Source organism: Leopardus geoffroyi, chromosome X (genome assembly GCF_018350155.1).
Source record: "Leopardus geoffroyi isolate Oge1 chromosome X, O.geoffroyi_Oge1_pat1.0, whole genome shotgun sequence".
Lineage (NCBI taxonomy): Eukaryota > Metazoa > Chordata > Mammalia > Carnivora > Felidae > Leopardus > Leopardus geoffroyi.
Genome location: NC_059343.1, coordinates 44,064,718 through 44,092,426, shown reverse-complemented (window position 1 = coordinate 44,092,426; position 27,709 = coordinate 44,064,718). Strand labels below are relative to the sequence as shown.

At 37.4% G+C, this 27,709-nt stretch overlaps 1 protein-coding gene across 1 annotated transcript in view; it reads left to right on the top strand.

Annotated features, from left to right (window-relative positions):
- The window catches only part of SHROOM4 (shroom family member 4), a 259,611-nt gene that overhangs the window by 116,162 nt on the left and 115,740 nt on the right, over window positions 1-27,709 (top strand). Inside the window, exon 2 of the mRNA XM_045472903.1 lies at window positions 7,476-7,627. Within this exon, the coding sequence (XP_045328859.1) occupies window positions 7,476-7,627 (152 nt within the window). The remainder of the gene's footprint in view (window positions 1-7,475; window positions 7,628-27,709) is intronic.

Here is a 27,709-nt window from a genome sequence, read left to right as displayed (position 1 = left end):
AGAGAGAAGGAGACACAGAATCCAAAGAAGGCTCAAGGCTCTGAGCTGTCAGCACAGAGCCCAACGTGAGGCCTGAACCTATGAACCACAAGATCATGAACTGAGCCTAAGTCTGCCACTTAACCAACTGAGCCACCCAGGCACCTCCTGCCTCTGCCTTTCTGACCTTCCTAACCTTTTAGATGCTGCTTCTTCTCTATATTTGTTTGTGGAGTTTGTTCTGCCAGTCTTCAGATCACTCTCCTGTTTACTGACTTGGATGTAGATGATAACTAGTTGTAAATGTGGGATGGGGTTAGCTCAAGGTCCTCCTGCACCATCATCTTCCCAAGCTCTTGGATGTGTGTGTTTTGATGGACATTAGGGTTGTTCCTACTTTTTTTGTCTATTATGAATAAAGCTATTATGTCCAATCACATCTTTTTGTGGACACCTGCATTTCCTTCTCTTGGATATACCTAAGTGTGGGATTTCTGGGTCCAACAGAGGGTGTACAGAATTTCTACACTGAATGTACAATTTTATACTCCCACCAGCAGTGTGGAGTTCAAATGCTATATGTTCCTGCCAATACATGGTATTTTCAGTCTTTTTAAGTATTCTAATGGATACTTTAAATTGCATTTCTCTGATGAATAATGATATTGAGTACCTTTTCATGTGTCTATTGGGTATTTGGCTATCGTTAGTGAAGTGCCTGTTCAAGTCTTCTGCCAATTGTTAATTGGCTGTGTTTTTCTTCTTGATTTGTAGGAGTTCTTTTCATATTCTGGATACAAGTCCTTTGTCAGGTATATGTAGTATGAATATTTTTTCCTAGTCTGTGACTTGCCTTTTTACTTCTTTAGTGACATTTTTGATGAATATATATGTATGTATGTATGTATGTATGTATACATATATATAATAATATATATAATAATATATATACATATATATTAATATATATATTATTATATATATACATATATATATTAATATATATATTATTCTGATGAACTCCAATATAGCACTCATTCTTTTATGGTTATTGCTTTTGCATCCTGTCCAAGAAATCTTTGCCCACCTCAAGGTCACAAAGATATTCTCCTATGTTTACCTCTAAAAGCTTTTTGGTTTTAGCCCTCTCATTTAAGTCTATGATTTGGCCAAATTTTTAATAAAAATTTACACCAGCAAAAATGTTTTAAGTTTGTGTCTCCAGTACACATAATTTTATTTATGAATTATATAATTTACTACCACCGATATTAAATATTAATAATGCTTGATTTTTAAATTATTTTTGACTATTTTGGAGAGAGAGAGAGACAGAGCATGAGCAGGGGAAGGGCAGAGAGAGAGAGGGAAACACAGAATCCAAAGCAGGCTGCAAGCTCTGAGCTGTTATCACAGAGCCTGACGCAGGGCTCAAACCCACAGACTGCAAGACCATGACCTGAGCTGAAGTCGGACGCCCAACTGACTGAGCCACCCAGGTGCCCCTAAATTATTTTAGATAAAGGTAAACATAAACAGAAGTTCAAATATCTCCCCTTCCAGTAGATTATCTTGTGCATAACCTGGGATATATACACCCCACTCTGGAGATCATTGTTCTGAACCACCAAAGGCTGATTTTTTTTGACGAACACTGAGAATATTATTAATGTCAGCAAAAGACTTCAGTGTAAATAAGTAGCTAGAGTTGACAAAGTGTCACCAGGACCTCAATGAGCATATTTGCTGATAATGTAAGAAGCCCTGAGCTGACTTTTGCACAGTGATGTTTGTTTCCCCTTACTTGATTTATGGAGATAGCAGGATGATCTGAATTGGTAGGAGTAAAGACCAATTTGCTTTTGATTGCTGATGTAGGATGCAGTGCTTTTGACTCTACTCCTTTCTTTATCACCAAATTCCTAGAACTGAGCTTGGTTCTGGACTAAGTTTTTGGCAAAGATACTTAGAATTCAACTTGGGCTAATCCCTAGGGAAATTTAATGATTCAGAGCTTAGGGGACCTTTGTTGTAAGGATTAGTGAACTAGATGGTGATTAAGCAGCTAGGGAGGAAGGCACTGTCTGTAAGGATAGGTCATGCTGTGTGGCATAGCATAGTTCCATTGGTCCAAGATCAGGGGAGACCATGGGCCTTATCTACAGAACTTTACACTCTTGGAGCAGCTCTATGTAGGATTTGGGCATCTGCTTCTGAGATAGTAGAGGGGAAAAAATCTCCTCACTTGGTGTCCACCTCCTCAATCTATCTGCATAAAGGGATTACCACATAGAACCAGGCCCACTTATATCTTTTTAATTGGTGGTTGTTTTTGAATTCTTGTTTAAGAGACAGGTTATGTTTTCTGTTTTGCCTTTGGGTAAAGTAGGGAAGATGAGGAAAAGCAGAGTTTCTTGTTTTTCCAGTCTAAACTACTTTGGAAATTTGAGAGGAATTTTGAAGGAAGAGAGTTGCTAAGAAAAAGAAGTTACGGCAGCCAGTATGTCCAAAGCCTGGCATCAGAGTGTTGAAAGCTATGGCAAAGAGATGGCAGATGTTTCACGGCCTCTGTCTTCCCTGTCCAGGGCACTCTGATGAATTTTTCCTAGCATTATCAAATTCTAAGGGATACCAATATGGGAGAGAGGGCAGATCAGAAACAGATATAGCTCAAGATTTCAAACTAAGTTTCAAAATAAGCATGGACTGTATCGATTATTTTATAATCCTACTTCCTAATATAACTACTTCCTAATAAACTTCTTTTTTTAATGTTTGTTTATTTTTGAGAGAGAGAGAGACAGAGAGAGACAGAGCATGAACATGGAAGGGGCAGTGAGGGAGGGAAACACAGAATCCGAAGCAGGGTCCAGGCTCTGAGCTGTCAGCACAGAGCCCAGCCTGGGGTTGGAACTCACAAACCATGAGATCATGACCTGAGCCGAAGTTGGACACTCAACCGACTGAGCCACCCAGGTACCCCAAAACTTCTTAAATCCACCTTTTATTCCCTCTCTACATTTTTTCTCAGTTGATTCCCCAAAAAAGACTGAATTACTGAATTGGTGTCTAAAGTGTCACTAAAAACTTGAAAATCTTTTGAAGGGTGTTAATAAGACATTCAGAGGAGATTCTTTTTTTTAAGCAATATGACCACTATTTAAGGTGGACCTTTTCTGTCTATTTGCAAAAAAATAAATGTAAACAATTGACTATATTAAACTATGTTTAACTATGTTGTTTGCCTTCTGAGACTATAGGCAAGCTGGTGGAAGTAGGAGTGTGGGCTGGTAATTTGGCCAGAAACTCCTAGAACTGTCCAGGAAAGTTTTAGTCAATACCTATTTTTTTTTACAATAAATTTTGTGTAGCAAGCTGAGGTATTCACAGTCATGCCATTGATTTTTAATGCTGCTCTTACACTATTATAATAAGCATTCAATACATGTTGGTTATTGTTGCAGATGTGTCTCCTGATGACTGCCTTTGAAAAGATAAACCTTATTTAACTTTTCTTTCCTTCAGTCTCTTTTATCTCCTAAATCTATTCAAAAGCCCCAAGCAAGTACCTGCTAGTATCTGACTAAATAAAAGCTACTACTAAAAAGCCAGTAAGTGTTTCTAAGTCCATTTTTCTTTGCCTTGACTCTCAAGGGGCCAGCTTGTCACTTTGTTGACAGGTATCAGAGCACTTCACGCTTCATTGGAGATGCATCAAAAATTTCCAAGTTGCCAGCTCATTAGCACAAAATTGGGCTTCATTCAGGAATCTCTTTCTCTCAGTGTCCCAACTGTGCTTTTCAAAGTGTTCCAACCTTGATGGCCCACTCCAAAACAATGGATAAAGACCACAGGGAAATGAGAGATGGATGTTAGTCAGTCTTGAAGGAGTGAAACATGGGTGAAGGCAAAGTACAGTGGGGCAAAAAGCTGGGATTATCTGTGCCAGCAGAAGGATAATGCATGATTTTGTTAACTGTTCACAGGTCACTGGATGTCAGAGCTCCAAGGGCCCTCAGAGATCATCTAGTCAGATCCCCATGTTTTATCAGTAAGGGTAAAAGAAGCCACAAGAGGGGAAAGGGACGTGTCCAAGGTCAGTCAGCTCTTCCCATTTTCCAGACATGAGCTGGCTTTTGGTTATATGACCTTTATGCAATCCATTTTCAATTACTCAGGCCACTCACTGCTAGCCCAGAAATCGCTTAGAAAATCCAAAATGACACCTAAGTTAACCATCATTTACATTGGTCTTTGTGATGTGTGTTTATACTGACATTCCAGTGTGTCTGGGTCCAATCTGAGAATTCCCAACACTTGAAATGAAACAAGAAAGCCACCCTAAAAGTCTGATTCAGGAAGGGCTAGGATGTTTGTCAGCCTTACTGAATAAGCAGTATCAAATAATGGTACACAGCCCCTCAAGCAGGGCATGTTATCCTCAGCAAGTTTGTTGATTCACAGTTTCCCTGGGCCTCAGCCAGACTTATGAATGGGGTGGTGGAAAGGGAAAACAAAACATTTTATAAAAGAATATATGCATCTTCTCTCCCTGCCTCCCCCTTCCTCCTTCCTTCCTTTCCTTCCTTCCTTCCTTCCTTCCTTCCTTCCTTCCTTCCTTCTTTCCTTCCTTCCTTCCCTTTTCATTTTTTTTTCCTTGATAGAAAAATGAGCAGCTGTTTTATCTTCTATGTAAGCAAATATGTGGTTGAGCCATTGACCTGGAGAACTGGCTATCAGGAAGCAAAACAATAAATGGAAGACATGCTGTAACGAAGAGGTGGAGTGGAAGAAAGACTAGTAAACAATAATTTTTAAAAGCATCAAAAAGTCAGGAGAAGTAAAAAGGAATCAGTTGCATAAATCAGTAAGTGCCCAGGGTCTGGGAAAGGATTGGTTTGGAGTATAGTCCGAGGGACCTTCAATCAATTTCATCTCCTGATCCAGACTCATCTGGACTCTAGGATTGTGCCAGCTACCCATAATTTACTGGTTTGTTGTCTGCAGATTCTTGCACTTGTGCTAAATTGGTATTATTACACTCAACACATCTGTCCTGAGGAGGATGCTGCTAGTGACTGAGAAAGGGCAGTAAACAGAAAAGCAGCATGCGTAGTTGACCTGAGGCTTACAGTCCAAGAGTCCCTGCAAGGACTCGGTGGCATCCCCAGTGGCAGAAGGGAATGCAAAATGCTTAAGCTTTTCCTGCAGCAATAATTAAGATTTTAGTTTAAAAGGTCCCCCCTCCTTTCATTTTCTGGCCTAGAACAAACAGAGATCTTGTTGATGTAACAAAGTGCTTAATTAACTTGAGGTGGTACTTAATATCAATACTTAATGAAGGGAAGACTTGCTATTGGTAACAGTAATATAGATAATTGAGTTGCATGAATAAAAAATGGGTAGAGTGAATGCAGACTAATGTACATCAACAGGAAAAATCTATTAGTATTCATTAGTTAGGCTCCTGTTTATGGCGCTTTGTTAGACCAAGGAAGCCCTTTTAGATGGCTGATCCTTTTTGAAAGTCCTGCCTGATGCTGAGAGCCTTCAGATGCCAAAGGAATGAGTCATTCAAATAGAACTTCTGAAATTCAAGTACAGCACTTTGCTTTTTTTTTTTTTTTTTTTTTTTTGGCAGCAGGCAGCACTGACTGTAAAGTAATAATGATAATGACAATGGAAATAAGAATGTGATCCTAATTAATTTGCTGAAAGTTGTTCCCCATTTACCAATATTGGCTTGTTTTATCTTGAGTGGTGGCTCAAGTGCTGGAACAAAAGTATATATATATATTCAATGTCACTTGGCTAACCTATGATTTGTCAGAGAAAGGTTAATTTAAAAAAAAACACAAATGTTGGGTTAGCAGCAATAAATTTAATAAGTCTGTGATTTAACTTAGAATTTCAATTTATTTGATGGAGTTTTAAAATCCTGAATTAACATTTTTCTCTGTATTCAGGAGGTCTCAACTGCCAAATTGTACATGAGCTGCCCAACCTAAACCTCAACAATATTCTGACTTTCATGGTGGGAGATAGATTGGAGGGGTGCTATAAAAGACTGAGAAAAAGATTAGAAGAAGAGTAGAAATGTAAAAACACCAGCAGAAAGGACCAACCTTTAGTTGCCCCACTTAGAATCTGCCTTTCCCTAAACACTGTATGGCTTAATCATCCTCGCCTCACTTGTCCTGAGGAGAAAAACAAACAAGCAAACATCTCTTCCTGATTTTATCAGTGGAGTGGACTTTTTTTTTTTTTTTCTTAACCATCTCTGTGGACATATGAACTTCAGACAGTAACCTAACCTTGAGCCTGGGTGCCATGTGTGCTTTGTTCATTTCAGTATGTCTAGCACTTAGCATGCTGATCTGTGCATGCTAGAAATTTACTAAAAACTTGAGGAATGATTAATGGATGGATGAGATGACTTCTGCCACCATGGATGGAACTGGTGTTCTAATTGGTAGACTTCACCTTGGTGGTAGAAGGAATATAAAAGTAGCCATAATCAAGCCCTCCCCCCCCCCACCGCAGCAGGGACATTCTGCTTTGCTTTTCTTTTGCCTACCCTATCTGCTATTATTTATCCCTTTGCTTTCAATGCCCTCCAGCCTGAATACCTCTCTGCCAAGATTGCCCTGGTCAATGGAAATTCTGTAGGCCGTGGTGAAACAGTGAACACCCATGTTTCCAGATTTTGGTGAATTCCCACTATGTTCCAGGACCCTAGAAGCACTGTTCTAGGCACTTGTTGGAGACATAGGTAAATGATCAGGTACTTTGTTTGTACATACTTTTTTGAATTTGCAATGCCACTCACAGCATACTGAGCTGGAAGCTCAAGGTCTTCAGAGTCAACTCCCTTGCTATGATCATCAGAGTTCACAATGATTGAGGACTTAACTGCTCTCAGATATTTCATGTGTTGACAACCCTGTGAGGTAGGTACTCTTGTTATTTATACTTCACATATCAGGTAATTGAGACACAAAGAGGTCAGGTAACTTTCTCCGGGTCACACAGCTAGGAAGTACTAGAACCAAAATTCAAACTCAAATTTATCAGACTTCAAAGGCTGACCAAAGATAGGAAAGGACTTGCCAAAGGTCATTTTGCTGCAGCCTAGCTCTTCTGTCTGTAATTTGTGGGCGTGTTTTGCTATGCCATGCTGCTCCTTCAGCTCACACTGTCCCATTCCTTCCAAACATTATTCTCATTTAGAAGCACTTGTCTTCCCAGATGAACCGTGGATTCCTCCAGAGCAGAAATTGCAATATTTCTGTGTTGTCTCCTTCCTGAAGGGTTTGCCCAAGCTTTGCCTTCAGTAAGTAATGACCTGTGATGAGCTTCTTAGCTGTTTCTTGGAGCTTCCTGGAGCCATCCCCCAGTACTACTTGAGGCTCAGAGGTTGGGAGGAACCAGGATGTCGAATTTTGGGTAAGGGGTCGTCTCACCACCTGCTTTCTGTTTTGTTCTCTACAACACAGATTGAAGATGGGGGCAAGGCAGCCTTGTCCCAGAAGATGAAAACCGGTGATGAACTGGTGAATATCAATGGCACTCCACTGTATGGATCCCGCCAAGAGGCCCTCATCCTCATCAAAGGCTCCTTCCGGATCCTCAAGCTGATAGTCAGGAGGTAAGGCACAGGGAGATTTTCTGTAAGGAACAGGGACCGCTGAGACCACTTGGTTGGTACTAAAGCCTCAATACAGTTATGTCTCTTATCAGTATCATCAGAGAAAGAGGTGTTTCTCATAAACCGAATTTTGCAGACAGCTGAAGCAGAATGGCATAGGAGAAAGGGTCTTTGGTTCAACTCATGACACTGCCACGTATTACCCATGTTACCTTAGTTCACATCGATGACACTACCCGTGTCATCTTGGTTAAACTTATTTCACATCTGCAAGACTTGGTCTCCCTATTTGCTACTGAGAGAAATAAATGACTCCATACACACCAAGAGCCTATCTAACCTGATGTTCTTCTGTACCCTTCATAACAGGCTGCCACTGCTCAATCACATAGATTTATTTCTTTTTCAAGTTTTTATTTAAATCAATGACACCTATTTAAAGAGACCCTACTACCAGCCATGATAGGCATTCTGGAAGCTGTGGCAGCCTCTAATATATAAACGCTGCCCTTAAGGAATATATAGCCTGATAGGGGAGAAAAGACACACGTGTGACAAATTAATTAACGATACATTTTTGAAAAAAAGCAATAAAGGAGATTTCACAGGGTGAAGGGTGATTGTCAAATGGATTGTTCAGACAGAACTTGCTACTATAATTCAAGAGAAAGTACTTCAGAAGAGATTGATAGGGTAAAAGTTCAGAGAGGAGGTGGAATTTGAGCTAAAGGTTAGGTAGAATTAGACAAATAAGACATCAGGAGGAGAAAGGCACTCAAGAGAAGTAGAATGGCATAAGCAGAAGGAAGGTAAAGACATATTTGAGCATAGTTATGCTGTTGCTACTACATATGTGGTTGTTGGTAAATTTTCCATATGGCTTCTCTTTCATTTTGCTACTGTATCTTTGCTCTGTACTACTGGAGCTCATACTTCTCCCTTCTATTAGTTTCCTGCATCCTGTATACATGCCTGAGTTTCTCCATCTTAATTATTTTTATTAAAAATATTTTAAGCCATCTTCCCATCATCATACTTCCCCTTCTGGCTACTACCCCATCTTTCTCCTTTTGTTAATACTTAGTCTCTTAAAAGAAGAGTGTGTACTCACCACCTTCATCTACAGTTTGGCTTTCCACCCACCGCAGTCCGAATTGTGCCTCTAGAACCCCACTGAAACTACTCTGTCAAAAGCTACATATTACTTCCTAATTGTCAAAGTCAATGGATTATTTTCAGTCTTTATCATGTGTGACTGGCATATGACATTTGACATTGTTGCTCTGGATTATGTCCTCCTTGGTGAAATTCTCCTTTCTTGCTTGCACAACACATTTTCTTGTTCTTTTCCTACCTCTCAGCTCATTTTTTAAATATTTCTTTTTATTTCAAGTTTTTATTTAAATTCCAATTAGTTAACATATATGGTAAAATTGGTTTAGGCGTAGAACTTGGTGATTCATCACTTACATACAACACCCAGCACTCATCACAAGTGCCCTCCTTAATACCCATCACCCATTTAGCCCATCCCCTGCCCACCTCCCTACATCAACTCTCAGTTTGTTCTTTACAGTTAAGAGTCTCTCATGGTTTGCTTGCTTTTTTTTTTTTTTTTTTAGAATTTCTTTCAAGAGTAATCAGATTTTTTTAACTTAAATTCAAGTTAGTTAACATACAATATAATCTTGGCTTCTTGACTAGAACCCAGTGATTCATCTCTTACATATGACTCCCAGTGCTCATCCCAAAAAGTTCCCTCCTTAATGACCATCACCCATTTAACCCATCCCCCCACCCCATCTCCAGCAATCCTCAGTTTGTTCTCTGTATTTAAGAGTCTCTTATGGCTTGTCATCTTCTCTGTTTGACTGATGAACGGATAAAGATGTGGTACAAGGGATACAGGAGTATTGATGCATAGGGGCACTTGTACCCCAGTGTTTATAGCAGCACTCTCAACAATAGCCAAATTATGGAAAGAGCCTAAATGTCCATCAACTGATGAATGGATAAAGAAATTGTGGTTTATATACACAATGGAGTACTATGTGGCAATGAGAAAGAACGAAATATGGCCCTTTGTAGCAACGTGGATGGAACTGGAGAGTGTGATGCTAAGTGAAATAAGCCATACAGAGAAAGACAGATACCATATGTTTTCACTCTTATGTGGATCCTGAGAAACTTAACAGAAACCCATGGAGGAGGGGAAGGAAAAAAAAAAAAAGAGGTTAGAGTGGGAGAGAGCCAAAGCATAAGAGACTCTTAAAAACTGAGAACAAACTGAGGGTTGATGGGGGGTGGGAGGGAGGGGAGGGTGGGTGATGGGTATTGAGGAGGGCACCTTTTGGGATGAGCACTGGGTGTTGTATGGAAACCAATTTGACAGTAAATTTCATACATTGAAAAAAAAATAAATAAAATAAATACATGAATCACTTGTTTAAAAAAAAAGATGTGATATATATATATATATATATATATGTATATATATATAATGAAATACTATTTGACAATGAAAAATAATGAAATCTTGCCATTTGTAACAACTTGGATGGAACTCGAGTGTATTATGCTAAGTGAAATAAGTCAGCCATAGAAAGACAGATATCATATGATTTCACTCACATGTAGAATTTGATAAACTCAACAGATGAACATAGCGGGAGAAATCATTTGCTTTTTAACACCAGGCTCCTCTACTACCTGATCTTCCTCTGATCATCCATTAAATGTTGGTGTTTTCTCTAGTTCCACTCTTTCTAACTTCATTAATATACCATGGAAAACCTCACTCAGTTATAGAGCTTCAATTATCATTTATATGTATCTGTGACTATATCTCTTGAGCCCCAGACCCATATAGTCAACTGCCTACCAGACATCTATACTTAAATGTCTCAAAAGCATTTCAAGCACAATATGCTCAAAACCTAACATATAATCTTCTCCTCCCAATCCCCTTATCTCTGTGCCTGGGATCAACTATGCCCTCAACCAAACCAGAAACACAGAAGCCATCTGTAATTCTTCCACTGTTCTCATGCTCTACATCCAAGTGATTTATCTTGAGGGAATACATAAGGGAGAAAGGGTTTTAAGTTAGTAAGGGTGAGGTTACATAGGATCCCATTGATTTATTGGATAACTTGCTGGTACCTAAGATTAAGCTATCCCTGCTCACATACCTGGATAGGAAGGGATATGTTAATAAATGCCTTACACAACAGACACATTGTTACTGATTCAGTCTTGAATTGGTCAGGATTTACGTTTTAGATAAGGCTTCTTGGAGAGGTCGCTTGGTAGTTTTTCCTTTAGAGTCAGATCCATGTATGGCACTGCCTAGTTCCATCACGTGGGAAATAATAGTTCCTATATAATGGCACTGTTGTGATGATTATATAAGGCAATTTATATAAAATGCCTTTCATGTAGTGAATTCTCAAGGAATCTCATTCCCATTCCTTTCCCTGGGGTATAAAAGAAGCATAATTGGAGTAACTAAGCATTATTAAATAAGGAGAACATCAGAACTCTAGTGTGCTTTGCAGCCTAACCTTCAAAGCACAAAATTCACAGGGAAATCATTAGGGGTGACAAAGATGTGAACATGAAATAGAGGTCCCTGTGAGATACTGGTTATACACAGATACCAGCACTTGGAGGGAGTGTAGATACCATCCATGGTGGCTTCTGAGTCAGTCCTAAAAATGAGAGTATCTGGGTGTGTCACCTACTCAATCTCTCCTGGTGAGCTCCATGTTTTCTTTGTTCCTGCTGTAGCAACATCTCAGGAATGGTTGTAATCCTGGCTTTGGAGATAGTAGGGCCCTTTGGTTTTCATGGTGTGGCAGGTCCTATGGCTCCCAGAACCTACTCTGTCTACCCTTTCAGCCTCCCATCTCAGCCGCCTATTGGAGGAGGGGCTCAATGACATAATTTATTAGGTGATGCTGCCCTCTTGTGGAAAACTGAACCTTCATGTATGGATTACCCCAGGAATGGTATAGGGCATTTATTTATTCCCCCTTTCTTAGTCCAAATGATTTCTTGGATTTATGAAGGAACTCTTAGCACATAAAAGAAATGTTATCTCCTTGAGATTTAATATTTAGCCTAGTGTGTGTTTTATACTAAAGTAGAAGAACTTTGGTTTGAGTAAGCAATCAACTGGCGAAGATTCAACACTCAGCTTTAGGTCTGTACTTGAGCCTTTTGGGATGAATATAATGAGAAAGAAGAACTTTAGAAAATGGCCTATTTTACCTCCTTCTAATCAGTCCATTTTCCAAATAAGGCCAAATAAATTTTCCAAATAAATGACCATGTCATTTATCTATTTGGAAACAAAACAAAACAGGAACAATAACCATATAATCATGTTGGTCCCAAGAGATTAATTTTGCATTTATATTTATATCCTTATATTTAAGTATTTTATATTCATGAGACATATTTTTACATCCAAATATTTAAATAAATAACTATTGGCAATACAAGAAGAAAACTTACAGAAATGTCTTTATGGAAGACTTCCCACAATTTAGCTATGACATATAAAGTAAGTAAAAATAAGTACTTAGAATATATGAAAAACATAATTCATCAGATTTAATTAATACCAAAAATTATATTTGATGGACAGTGAATATACCCTCTTTTCAAATATCCAGAGAACATTTTTTAAATGATCATATGGTATACAACAAAGAAAATCTTTGCATACTGTTACAAGTAGAAATCATACTTGCCCTGTTCTCTGATGATAATGTAAAACTTCTACAAATTTAGAAACAAAGCTAAACAAAAGTCTTCCATTGCTATAATATTTCAGAACACATTTATATGCAAGTATTAGACAAAAGAAACACTAGCTTCTAGTGACTAATAAAAAATAACAAAAATGAGATCAGGACTTATAAAAACTTTGAGAGCAATATTCAGAAGTAAATTCATAACCTTAAATATTTCATTATTAAAAATGAAGAATGAAATTACATGATTAAGAATCCAATATAATATTAAGCCAAGGGCTATGTTGTTTTTATGGGGGGATGAATTAAGTAGATAAGCCTCCAGCAAATTTAATTAAGAAAACAAAGATAAATTATAAATAAAATTTAAATGATAAATGGAATATAACAACAAATACAAAGAAGTTTTCTTAAATTATAGGAAACTACTGTAATTTTACCTCAATAAATTTGAAAATCTCACCAAGTTTGAAATATAAAATGTTAAACACCAAGCATTAGTAAGAAATTCAAAACTTAAATGGGCCTGCAACTGTAGAAACCTTGAAAACAATTATCAAAGAGAAACTACCAACAATACTTTAGGGCCACATGTTTTTTTTCTTCACATTTTCTAGGAATAGCCAATTCTATAACAGTATTATAGAATTGTTATAGAACACTGTTATAGAAATGAAAATCTTACAGAGTTATTCACATTGATTTTGAAACTAGCATCATTCTAATACCAATATCTGATGGACGGTTCCAAAAAGAATATTCTCTTCAGTTTGTAAGCTTAGATACAAAACCTATAAATGAATTTTATCAAATCTATTTCAATAAAATTGCACAATAACAATTCATAGCAAATGTTAAAAGGTAATTTTTTTAAAAGGTAAAAATCTTAACTCATAATGATACAAAAATGAACATATGTTAAAGATTTTATTGAGGAAATTGTAAGGTGTTACAACGAGCTCAAAGGATAAGTTAAAAAAGCACAAATTTAATTTAAAACAACAATAGACCAGAATAACCAATTAGGAGCTATAAGGAGAAATATATTCCATTCATGATAACAACCAAACACAAAAAATTCTTAGGAATGGCCTTAAGAATAAATATGTATGACAGAAAGAGGATGTATATGGTAAAAATTATAGAACTATACAGAATGAGAAATGTGTATAAGTAATTTTTGATCATGTGGGTAAAGTCTCAGGGCATTGTATTAAATGATAAAATAAAAAAGCCAAGACACAATTTAATGGACAGTGTGTTCATATGCCCTGATTTAGGCATGCTCTCTATACACAACTTCCAAAGCATTATTCCTCCACCCTCATGCAGAATCTCTTCACTTTTGAAATCCAAATATGCAGGCTTTGGCATTTTCCTTTCCCTACCACTGGCATCTATCAGCCTCCAGGTCATTCTCCCACTTCCATTTTATACTTTGGCACCTGCTTCACCATCATCTTCCCTACCTCAATTCATACTGTCATACTGAAAGATTTCAATGTCCTTGTAAAGGATCACAAACTTTAGTTTTATGAGTCTTTGATTATAACTTCAGCAATAAACTCTCTATAGCAGGAGCTTCCTCCTCTGACTGTACTATGGACTTTGCCAATCTTTCAGTCAACATGTATTAATTGAATGTCTAACTCATGCTAGAATCTGGAGAATCAATCATGAATAACATAGGTATGGTCTCTGCTCTCATGGCCTCTGACACTTTCCAGTCTTTCTGACAGGGTTCCTTGAATCACAGGACAAAGAAAGTCAGTTGTGTCCCATTATCTTAGTATCCTCAAGGATGACACATAACTAGAAGCATTCTAGATGCATAAAAGAGAAGTTAATTTATTGTATACAATGGATGCTTTTGGGCTGTGATTCTTGCTGGTGAACATCACTTAAGAACAGATTATTAAAATGCAGATTATTGGGTACCACCAGAGACCTACTGACTCAAAACTCTGGGGCACGGTGCCAAGCAATGTGTTTTAACAAAGCTTTCCAGGTGAAAAGCATATAGTTTGAGAACGACTGCCTCAAGGCATTAAAGGATTAATTAAAGGATTTTCAGGAATCTGTTGTGAAAGACTAAATTCACCTTTCTGATAGCAATCTCTTCTCCTTTTAGCTTTCTCATACTCCATTCTCTTCACAGCTACTTTTTAATATCATCAAAGTCTCAAATATCATTTTCTCCTATTCTTCCGGTCTCCTATAATCACCATGGCCCATGACTCTCCTTACTCTACTCACTGAATCTGAGCATCTTCATTCATTCATGGTTTTAACTACCACCTCTGTGCTCATAACTGTATCTCTAGTTCTAATCTGTCCCCAAAATTCATATGTACAGTAGCCTGGTAAAAATATCCATGGGAAAACCCAACAGTAAATGCATTGCAATGTGTACAAATCTGAATTAATTATCTAGCTTATAAAACTCTCCTTCCAATAGCATTTGGTGATACTTTCATCCACCTAGTCATCTAAGTGAGAAACCCAAGTCGTTCTTGACTTCTTTCTCCTCACTAAGCCATGTTAATTTTACCTTCCAGATACTTCTATAATTTATCCTCTTCTCATCATTTCCATTACTTTTGCCCTGGTTCAGGCCCTCATTATCTCACCCTTGGACTTTTTCAGTAGCCTCTCAGCTGTCTCAGATCTGTCTGCCAAAGTGTTGCCACAGAGATATATCTAAAATAGAGATTCAATTATATCAATTCCCTGCTGAAAACTTGTCAGTGGTCGTCATTGCCCAAAGGCATGGTGTGTGTGTGTGTGCGTGTGTGTGTGTGTGTGTGTGTGTGAGCCTATGGTATATATATACCCACCATGGTATATATATTTTATAGCTTCATCCCTACCCTTACCTACAACTTCATCTGGCATTCCTTATATTTTATTTTAGAGCAATAACATTGCCCAAGAATTTCATGCTGTTTATCAATTCTGTGACTGTGTTCATTCTCTGCTTTTTACTTGGAGCCTACTTTCCCCTTTCTTTGCTTACTTAATGCCTTCATATTAACATTCTTTAAGACTCAGCTCTGGGGTTAATGTTTATAGGATACTTTCTTTAATGCCTTGGGTTAAGTTAGGTGGCCTTCTTCTGACTCCCAGAGAACCATAGAACTCTAGCTTTTATCACATTGTATTGAAATAATTTGTTTCTGTATTAATCTTCCACATTAGACTAGACAGGGGTAGGCACACTTTAGCCCATGGGCTAATTCTGGCCCACTACCTGTTTTTGAGTGGTCTGCTAGCCATGAGTGTTTTTTAAAAATATATTTTTAAATGGTTGGGGAGAAAAAAAAACAAAAGAAAAATAGCATTTCATGACATATGAAAATTATATGAAAGTCAAATTTCAGTGTCCATAAATAAAGTTTTATTGGAACAAAACTATGCCTATTCAACAACAGCACAATTTAGTAGTTCTGATTGAAACTCTATTACCTGAAAAGCCTAAAAGTGCTTTTTATGTGGGCCTCTACAGATAAAACATTTTGCCAACTCTTGGGGGCATGAGAGAAGGCACTGCTTTGTATGTATTGTTGTATCCCTAGCATCTAATATATGTATGGCCCATTGGAAGGATTCAGAATTTTTTATTTATACATCTTGATATAGGGAAGCAGAGAATATAAGTAACTGGTCCACTTGGTAGTTATATTGTCATGGTCACCTGAACTGGCAGGTAAGATTGTATTCAGTCTCTTGTGAGTATGCTTATTTGTGACTCTTGTTTTTCAGTAACTGATCAGCTCTAGACATACTGATCAAAAAACAAACAAAAAATCTAGTTTTTGTCCTGAAAACCTGATGTCCAGATCTTAGATCAACATGAATATGAAAAGGAACTACCATATTTTGGGGCTTTGTCCAGTCTACCTGCCAACTTCCCTAGTTACCTCTGTCTGTTGTTTTCATTATACCCATGTGATCTACAATTAAATGGAAGCTGTTAAACTGTTAAAACTGATTAAAACTGTAATTATCCTGTTGTGTATTAATATACCAGGGATATGCTGCCTAACTAAAGCCAATAGGCATGTCCCAGCTCTGTGTCTTCCCACTGTTCCACTAAAGCCAGTGGGCATGACCTGGTCCTACAGTCTTGCTCTGCCTTGTTAAAGCCAGTGGACATGTGTAGTCCACACAGGAGAAACCCCTTGATCTCCTGGATATTATGGCCAGGGGCCTTGCATCTCTATGTCAATAGGACTGAAAAATTCAGAGACACAGTTCTTGGCAGGCTACCACTACCAGGGCATTGCGCAGGCAGCAGGCACACCCTGAGTCTTCCCGTGAAAAAGGCCTATTTACTTTTCCTGGAGCTTCAACCTTAGGGATAGGTGTCAGGTTTCCCATACATATAGAGGCTAAGGAGATACTCTTAGGGAACATAGGCTGGGGAATGCCATATTTGCCTTGTTACACTTTGCTGGTACCCTCCAGAAAGGTGCTTGTACATTGTTCAGAGCCCTGATTTTTACAACTGTTGCCTAGGGGAAACCTCCAGATTGCTGGGACAGGCCAGCAAGGATTATGACTGCAGTCCCACATGCCTGTATATATTTGCATACATTAAAACCTGCTGCCTGAGGGGCTGACTTCCAATCAGCCTGAAACTAGGTGCTGATTGAGAGGACAGATCTTGGCATACCCTCAAAAACTGGCAACTATTAAGAATAAATCAGGCTAGTTAAATAATCACAAACATTTCAGAGACAACTAAAAGCAAGGGCAAAGTTAAATGATAAGGTTTATCACCTACACAGGCTGCTCCTCTAAGGCTGGGAGATAGAGCTGTTTCACCTAATACAGAGAAACAAACAGACAGTCAAGCAAAATGAGGAAACAGAAAAATATGTTCCAAGCAAACTAACAAGATAAAACCTCAAAAAGAAATCTTAATAAAATAGAGATAAGTAATTTACTTGATAAAGAGCTTAAAGTAATAGTCATAAAGATGTTCACCAAACTTTAAAGAACAATGGATAAACACAAGAACTTCAACAAAGAGATAGAAAATATGAGAATGTACCAAAAAAGTCACAGAGCTGAAGAATACAATAACTGAACTGAAAAGTACACTAGAGGAGTTCAATGGCAGACTAGATTAAGCAGAAGAAAGTATCAGTGATCTGGAAAACAGGGCAGTAGAATTCACCCAAACAGAACAGTGAAAAGAAGAACTTTAGAAAGTGAAGATTACTTAAAGGACTTATGGGGAAATACCAACCAAAATAACATTTACATTATAGGGGTTCCAGAAGGAGAAGAGAGAGAGAAAGGGGCAGAAAACTTATTTGAACAAATAATGGCCAAAAACCTCCCTAACCTGAAGAAGGAAATAGACATCCAGATACAGAGAGCCCAGAGAGTTTGAAATAAAATGAACCCCAAAGATCCACACCAAGACACATTATAATGAAAATGTCAAAATTTAAAGAGAAAATAGTAAAAGCAGCAAGAAAAAAAAACTCACACACAAGAAAACCCCCATAAGGCTATCAGCAGATTTTTCAGCAGAAAGTTTGCAGACTAGAAGAGAGTGGCATGATATATCCAAAGTGCTGAAAGGAAAAAAACTTCCAACAAACAATATTCTATCTGGTAAGGTTATCGTGGAGAATTGAAGGAGAGGTAGGGTTTTCTAGACAAATAAAAGCTAAGGGAGTACATTACCACTAAACTGGTCTTATAAGAAAGTTTAAGGGACTTCTTTAAAATGAAAAAAAAGATACTAATTAGTAATGAGAAAATTTATAAAAGTAAAAATCTTATTGGTAAAAGTAAATATATAGTAAAGGTAGTGAATTAATCGCTTATACATCACTTAATATGAAGATTAAAACAAAAAAGGAGTAAAATAATGATGGCTAAAATAATTAGTGAAGAGACACAAAATAAAAATATGTAAAATGTAACATCAAAAATATAAAATGGGGGGATGGAATAAAAAGGTAGAGCTTTAGAATATGTTCAAACTGAACTTGCTATCAACTTACAATTGACCACTTTATATATATATGGGCTATTACATGTGAGATTCATAGTAATTACAAAATAAAAACCTATAGTTGGTACACAAAAGATGAGAAAGGAATATAAGCATAACACTAAAAAAAGCCATCAAACCACAAGGGAAGAGAGCAAGAGAAAACTAATGATGAGAAAGGAACTAAATAGCCATAAAACAATTAACAAAATGGCAGTAAATATATACTTTACTTTAAATATAAATGGACTAAATTCTCCAAGAAATAGAGTGGCTGAATGGATTTAGAAAACAAGACAAATTTATATGTTGCCTACAGGAGACTCACATCAGATGTAAGGACACACATAGATTGAAAGTGAAGGGTTAACAGACTCTTAACTATAGAGAACAAACTGATGGTTACCAGAAGGGAGGTGGATGGGGAGATGGGTGAAACAGGTGGTGGGGATTAATGAGTGCACTTGTCAATGAGCATTAGGTGATGTATGCAGTTGTTGAATCACTATATTGTACACCTGAAACTAATATAACACTGTTAACTATATTGGAATTATTTTTTTAATTTTTAAAAATTTTAAAAAAAGAAAGTGAAAGGATAGAAAAGGATTTTTCATGCAAATAGGAATCAAAAGAAAGCTGGGTTAGCTATACTTATATCAGACAAGATAAATTTTAAAACCAAATAGTTAATAAAAGACAAAGATGGGCATTATATTATGGAATAGAGATCACTTCAACGAGAAGAGAAATAAAATTTGTAAATATTTATGTACCCAACATAGGAGTGCATAAATATAAAGCAAACATTAACAGACCAGAAGGGAGAAATTGACAATACTACAATAATAGCAGGGGACATTAATATCCCACTTACATTAATGGATAGATCATCCAGATGAAAAGTCAATAAGGAAACATTGGCTTTAAATGACAAATGATAGCAGATGGACTTAATAGATATATCCAGAACATTCCATCCAAAATCACCAGAATACACATTGTTCACAAGTACACATGGAACATTACCCAAAATAGATATGTTAAACCACAAAACATGTCTCAATAAATTTAAGATTGAAATCATATCAAACATCTCTTCCAATAGCAATGGTATGAAAGTAGAAATCAATTACAAGAAGAAAACTATAAAAGTCACACATATATGTATATTAAACAATGTGTACTGAACAACTGATGGGTCAATGAAAGAATCAAAGGAGAAATAAAATATCTTGAGACAAATGAAATTGAAATACAACATAGAAAAATCTATGGGATGCAGCAAAATCAGTTGTAAGGGAAGTTCATAGAGATAAAGGCCTACTTCAAGAAACAAGAAAAAATTTAAATCTAACAGTACACATAAAGAAACTAGAAAAAAGAACAAATGGGGCACCTGGGTTTCTCAGTTGGCTAAACCTCTGACTTTAGCTTAGGTCATGATCTCACAGTTCATGAGTTTGAGCCCCGTGTCGGTTTCTGTGCTGACAGCTCAGAGCCTAGAGCCTGCTTCAGATTCTGTGTATCCCTCTATCTCTGCCCCTCCCCTGCTTTCTCTCTCTCTCTCTCTCTCTCTCTCTCTCTCAAAAATAAAAAAAACATTAAAATTGTTTTAGGAAAAAAGAACAAATGAAACTTGAAGTTAGTAGAAGGAAGGAAATAATAAAGATCAGAGACGAAATAAAGACTAAAAAGACACTAGAAAAGATCAGTGAAACTGAGAGTTGATTATTTGAAAAGATAAAATTGATAAACCTTTAGCTAGACTAAGAAAAAAATAAGGGCTCACATAAATAAAATCAGAAATAAAAAAGAAATTACAACTGATACCACAGAAATACAAAGGGTCATAATAGATTACAATGAACAATTATACATTAACAAATTGAACAACCTAGATGAAATGGATAAACTCCTAGAAACATAAAATCTTCCAAGATTGAATCATGAAGAAATAAAAAATCTGAAGAGACTTGTTACTAGTAGGGAGCAAAATAATCAAACAGTAATAAAAACAGTAATCAAAAGCCTCCCAACAAACAAACTCCAGGACCAGCTGGCTTCACTGATGAATTACACCAAACATTTAAAGAAGATTTGATACATATCTTACTCAGACTCTTCCAAAAATTTTAAAAGGAAGGGGTGCTTTCAAACTCTTTTTATGAGGCCAGCATTATCCTGATAACAAAGCCAGATAAGGACACCACACACACAAAAATAAACCTACAGGCTAATATTCCTGATAAAGATCAATGCCTTAACTCTCAACAAAATATTAGCAAACTGAACTCTACAATAAAAGGATCCTACATCATGATCAAGTGGGATTTATACTAAGGATGCAAGGATGGTTCAGCAAATCTGAAAATCAATCAATGTGATACAACACATTAAGAAAGTGAAGGGGAAGGGGCCAAGATGACAGAACAGCATGAAGTCTTGTTTTCCTCTCTTGTCCCTGAATTACAGCCAGATCAACACTAAACCATCCTGCACATCTAGAAAACTGATTTGAGGATTAACACAACAATCCACACAACATGAACCACAGAACTCAGCAGGTACGCGGCGAAGAGAGGTGAACTGTGGGAGACAGGAGCCACAGAGTGCACGGAGCTGTTTTTTCTTGCAGAGAGGGGACAGAGATGGGGAAAAGTATGGGAAAAGCACCCCCTAAAGCACCTGGAGAGAAAGTGGAAAAGTGGAAACAGTCACAGGGACTGAACAAAAAAGGGAGAAAGGATAAAGGAGAGGGTTTAAATTCCATTAAGACTCCATAAACGGGGGGGGGGGGGGCACAGAGTCTGAAACTCTGCAGCTCAATACCTGGTGATGCTCTGGTGAGAAGGACAAATCCTCAGGAGCAGAGAGCGAGGTCTGAAGGGTCACACAGGGAGAGACTCTTCCCCTGCTGGGAGGACATTTGGTAGAGGCGGTGCAGCCACCCCACAGGAAAAGGTCCCAAGGGACCCCAGAGAACAGCCACATTCACTGGTAATGGAAAAAAGACATTAAGGGTGAAGCCTGGTGCCAGATGTGTGTTGTGATTTACCATAATCCCAGAAACGTTGCTGCTACATGATCATGTGTACTTTTTTCTGGGGTGAGCTGGGACCCAGCCACAGTCTCTGGGCATCTGCAGCAGCATGGTTCTGCAAAGGTTCCTGGTGGTGTGCAGACACCCAGCCGCTGCTCGGTGAGACCCTCCCCCAGATGGTCTGAGCAGGTCAAAGCCTCAGTCCCTCAGAAGTGAGGGGTTGGAAAACACAGCTGCATCTGAGATAAAACTCAGGAGGGAGGTGCCTCCTGGAATCCTAATAGCCTGGTCACAGATAATATAAAAGTAGGGAGTGGATGGAAGCCAGAGACAAAGGAGGGATACAGATTGCTGGTCAGGGAGAACAGATTTCGGATACTAGAGACTGAGTAGCTGGATGATGCCATTTTCACCCCTCCCACGCATGCGCATACACACCTACAAGCACCACAACAATCCGACCCGGTAAGCTAAGCAGTGCCATCTACTGGAGAATGAAGCTATTGCACTAAGCCCCGCCCAACTGGGCCAACCTCGCTCTTCATGAACACCACAAGTCTCTCTGCCTGCTTAGTTTACAGACTATAAAGTGCTTCACAATTTAACGTCTAGGGGAAACTGATGTAATTTCAATAGTACTTCAGTCTGTTCGCTGGTCCATCTATTCAATTTTTTTCTTCTTTTTTTTCCTTTTCTTATTCTTGTATACAGAAAGAGAAAAAATATTTTTATATTCAATTTTTATTAAAAATATTTTTCTTTTTTTATACTATATTTTTTACTTTATGGTAATTTTTTCAAATTCTATTTTACTTCCATCATGTCATCTTATTCTATTTCATTGTATTCATTTTTTCAAATTTTCAAATGTTTTCCTTATTTTTTCTTTTTCCTTTTTCTTTTTCTTCTTTTCTCTTCTTTCCCTTTTTTCTATAATCTATCAAGCTCCTATCAACCAGACAAAAACACACCTAGGATCTATCATCGTTATTTGATTATTTTGTGTGTTGTTTTTAATTAGTTAATTTTAATTTTTATTACCTTATTAATTCCTTTTCTTCCTTCAAAATGATGAAACGAAGGAATTCACCCCCAAAAGAAAGACCAGGAAGAAAATGACAGCCAGGGATTTAATACAAGCAAGATGTCTGAACCAGAATTTAAAATCACAATAACAATACTAGCTGGAATTAAAAAATAGATTATAATCCCTTTCTGCGGAGATAAAATAAGTAAAAGCTAGTCAGGATGAAATAAAAAATGCTATCACTGAGCTGAAATCACAAATGGTTGCCATGGCAGCAAGGATGGATGAGGCAGAGCAGCGAATCAGCGATATAGAGGACAAACTTATGGAGAATAATGAAGCAGAAAACAAGAGGGAGACTAAGGCTAAAGAGCACAACTTAAGAATTAGAGAAATCAGTCACTCATTAAAAAGGAACAACATCAGAATCATAGGGGTTCCAGGGGATGAAGAGAGAGAAAAGGGGGTAGAAGTGTTATGTGAGCAGATCATAGTGGAAAACGTTACTAACCAGGGGAAAGACACAGACATCAGAATCCAGGAAGCACAGAGGACTACCATAAGATTCAACCAAAAATGACCATCAAGGCATAACATAGTCAAATTCACAAAATACTCAGGCAAGGAAAGAATCATGAAAGCAGCAAGGGGGAAAAAAGCCCTTAACCTACAAGGGAAGACAGATCAGGTTTGCAGCAGACCTATCCACAGAAACTTCGCAGGCTACAAAACAGTGGCAGGGTATATTCAATGTGCTGAATTAGAGAAAAATTTGCAGCCAAGAATTCTTTACCCAGCAAGCCTGTCATTTAAAATAGAAGAGATAAAAATTTTCCCAAACAAAAATTAAAGGAGTTTGTGACCACTAAAGCAGCCCTGCAAGAAATTTTAAGGGGGACTCTCTGAGGGGAGAAAAGAAAAAAAGAAAACCAGAGGCAACAAAGAAAGAGAAGACCAGACAAACCACCAGAAATTCCAACTCTACAGGCAATATAATGGCAATAAATTCATATCTTTCAGTACTCACTCTAAACGTCAATGGACTCAACCCTCCAATCAAAAGACATAGGGTAACAGAATGGATAAGAAAACAAGATACATCTATATGCTGTTTACAAGAGCCCACTGTAGAATTAAAGACACTTTCAGATTGAAAGTAAGGGGATGGAGAACCATCTCTCATGCTAATGGTCAACAAAAGCAAATCGAAGTAGCCATACTTATATACACAATCTAGAATTTGAAATAAAGACTGTCACAAGAAATGAATAAAGGCATTATATCATAATTAAAGGGTCTATCCAGCAAGAAGACCTAACAATTGTAAATATTTATGCTCCCAACGTAGAATATACCAAAATATATAAATCAATTAATCACAAACATAAAGAAACTCATTGATAATAATACCATAATAGTAGGGGACATCAACACTCCACTTACAGCAACGGACAGATCATCTATACAGAAAATCAACAAGGAAACAATGGCTTTGAATGACACACTGGACTGGATGGACTTAACAGATATATTCAGAACATTTCATCCTAAAGCAGCAGAATATACATTGTTCTCCAGTGCACATGGAACATTCTCCAGAATAGATCACATAATGGGACACATATCAGTTCTCAACAAATACAAAAAGATTGAGATCATATCGTGCATATTTACAGACCACAACACTATGAAACTCGAAATCAACCACAAGAAAAAATTGGGGAAGATAACAAATACTTGGAGACTAAAGACCATCCTACTGAAGAATGAATGGGCTAACCAAGAAGTTAAAGAGAAAATTAAAAAGTACATGGAAGCCAATGAAAATGAAAACACCACAGCCCAAAACCACTGGGACACAGCGAAGGCGATCATAAGAGGGAAATATATAGCAATCCAGGACTTCCTAAAGAAGGAAGTAAGGTCCCAGATACACAACCTAAACTTATATCTTAAAGAGCTGGAAAAAGAACAGTAAATAAAACCCAAAACCCAAAATTGATAAGCCCCTAGCCAGTTTGATCAAAAAGAAAAAGGAAGGGACCCAAATAAATAAAATCAAGAATGAAAGAGGAGAGATCACAATCAACACAGCAGGAATACAAACAATAATAAGAGAATATTAGGAGCAATTATACACCAATAAAATGGGCATTCTGGAAGAAATGGACAAATCCCTAGAAACATATACACTACCAAAACTGAAACAGGAAGAAATATAAATTTTGAAAAGACCCAGAACCAGTAAGGAAGTTGAATTAGTAATCAAAAATCTCCCAAAAAACAACAGTCGAGGGCCAGATGGCTTTCCAGGGGAATTCTACCAAACATTTAAAGAAGAGTTAGCACCTATTATCTTGAAGGTGTTCCAAAAAACAGAAATGGAAGGAAAACTTCCAAACTCATTCTATTAAGCCATATTTACCTTGATTCCAAATCCAGACAAAGACCCCACTAAAAAGGAGAACTATAGACAAATTTCCCTGATGAACATGGATGCAAAAATCCTCAACAAAATATTAGCCAAACGGATCCAATAATACACTAAAAAATTATTCACCACGACCAAGTGGGATTTATACCTGGGATGCAGGGCTGGTTCAATATCCACAAAACAATTAATGTGATTAATCACATCAATAAAAGAAAGAACAAGGACCACATGATCCTCTTAATACATGCAGAGAAAGCATTTGACAAAATACAGCATCCTTTCTTGATAGAAAAAATCCTCAAGAAATTAGGGATAGAAGGATCATACCTCGAGATCATAGAAGCCATTTTTGAAAGACCCAACACTAATATCATCCTCAGTGGGGAAAAACTGAGAGCTTTCCCCCAAGGTTAGGAACACGACAGAGATGTCCACTCTCACCACTGTTATTCAACATAGTATTGAAGGCTTAGCTTCAGCAATCATAAAACACAAAGAAATAAAAGGCATCTAGATCGGCCAGGAGGAAGTCAAATTTTAACTCTTCACAGGTGACATGATAGTCTATGTGGAAAACCCAAAAGAGTCCACCAAAAAGCTCTAGAACTGATCCATGAATTCAGCAATGTCGCAGGATATAAAATCAATGCACAGAAATTAGTTTCATTCCTATACACCAACAATGAAGCAACAGGAAGAGAAATCAAGGAATCTATCCAATTTACAATTGCACCAAAACTGATAAAATACCTAGGAATAAATCTAACCAGAGAGGTGAAAAATCTATACACTGAAAAGTATGGAGCTTATGAAAGAAATTGAAGAAGACACAAAAAAATGGAAAAAAAGATTCCATGCTCCTGAATAGGAAGAGCAAATACTGTTAAAATGTCAATATTACCAAAAGCAATCTACATATTCAATGCAATCCCTATCAAAATAACACCAGCATTCTTCACAGAGCTAAAACAAACTATCATAAATGTTGTATGGAACCAGAAAAGACCCCAAATAGCCAAAGCAATCTTAGAAAACCAAAGCTGGAATCTCAGACTTCAAGCTGTATCACAAAGACGTAATCATCAAGACATACTGGCACAAGAACAGACACTCAGATCAATGGAACAGAATAGAGAACTCAGAATTGGACCCACAAACGTATGGCCAACTAATCTTTGACAAAGCAGGTGAGAATATCGAATGGAATAAAGACAGTCTTTTCAGCAAGTGGTGCTGGGAAAACTGGAGAGCGACATTCAGAAAGATGAATACGGACCACTTCCTTACACCATACACAAAAATAAAGTCATAATGGATGAAAGATCTAAACATAAGTTAGGAAGCCATCAAAATCCTCAAGGAGAAATCAGGTAAAAACCTCTTTGACCTTAGCCGCAGCAACTTCTTACTCAACACGTCTCCAGAGGCAAGAGAAACAGAAGCAAAAATGAACTATTGGGACCTCATCAAAATAAAAACTTCTGCACAGCAATGGAAACAATAGCAAAACTAAAAGGCAACAGGCAGAATTGGAGAAGATATTTGCAAATGACATATCAGATCAAGGGTTAGTATCCAAAATCTATAAAGAACTTATCAAACTCAACACCCCAAAAACAAATAATCCAGTGAAGAAATGGGAAAAAGAAATGAATAGACATTTCTCCAAAGAAGACATCCAGATGGCCAACTGACACATGAAAAAATGCTCAACATCACTCATCATCGGGGAAATACAAATCAAAACCATGAGATACCACCTCACACCTGTCATAATGGCTAACATTAACAACTTAGGCAACAACAGATGGTGAGGATGCGGAGAAAGAGGATCTCTTTTGCATTGTTGGTGGGAATTCAAGCTGGTGCAGCCACTCTGGAAAACAGTATGGAGGTTCCTCAAAAAACTAAAAGTAGAACAACCCTACAGCCCAGCAATTGCACTCCTAGGCATTTATCCATGGGATACAGGTGTGCTGTTTTAAAGGGGCACATGCACCCGAATGTTTATAGCAGCATCAACAATAGCCAAGGTATGGAAAAAGCCCAAATGTCCATCGATGGATGAATGGATAAAGAAGATGTGGTATATGTATACAATGGAGTATTACTCGGCGATCAAAAATAATGAAATCTTGCCATTTGCAACTGTGTGGATGGAACTAGAGGCTATTATGCTAAGCAAAATTAGAGAAAGACAAATGTCATATGACTTCACTCATATGAGGACTTTAAGATACAAAACAGATGAACATAAGGGAAGAGAAGCCAAAATAATATAGAAGCAGGGAGGGGGACAAAACATAAGAGACTCTTAGATATGGAGAACAAATGGATGGTTGCGGTAGGGGGTGTGGGAGGGGGAATGGGCTAAATTGGTAAGAGGCATTAAGGAATCTACTCCTGAAATCATTGTTGCACTATATGCTAACTAACTTGGATGTAAATTAAAAAAATTAATAAACTATTAAAAAAAGAAAACAGAAAGTGAAGGGTAAAAATCCTATGATCATCTCAATAGATGCAGAAAAAGCATTTAATAAAATTAAGCATCCATTTGTAAAAAAAAAACTCTCAACAAAGTGGTTATAGAGGGAACCTATATCAACATAATAAAGCCTTTATATGACATGCCCACTGCTAACATCATACTTAACGGTGAAAAGCTTAAAGCTTTTCCTCTACAATAAGGATTAAGACAGGATGCCCACTCTTGACAATTTTGTTCTGCATAATACAGGCATACCACAGAGATACTGTGGAATGATTCCAGGTCACCACAATAATGTAAATAAAGTCAATTGA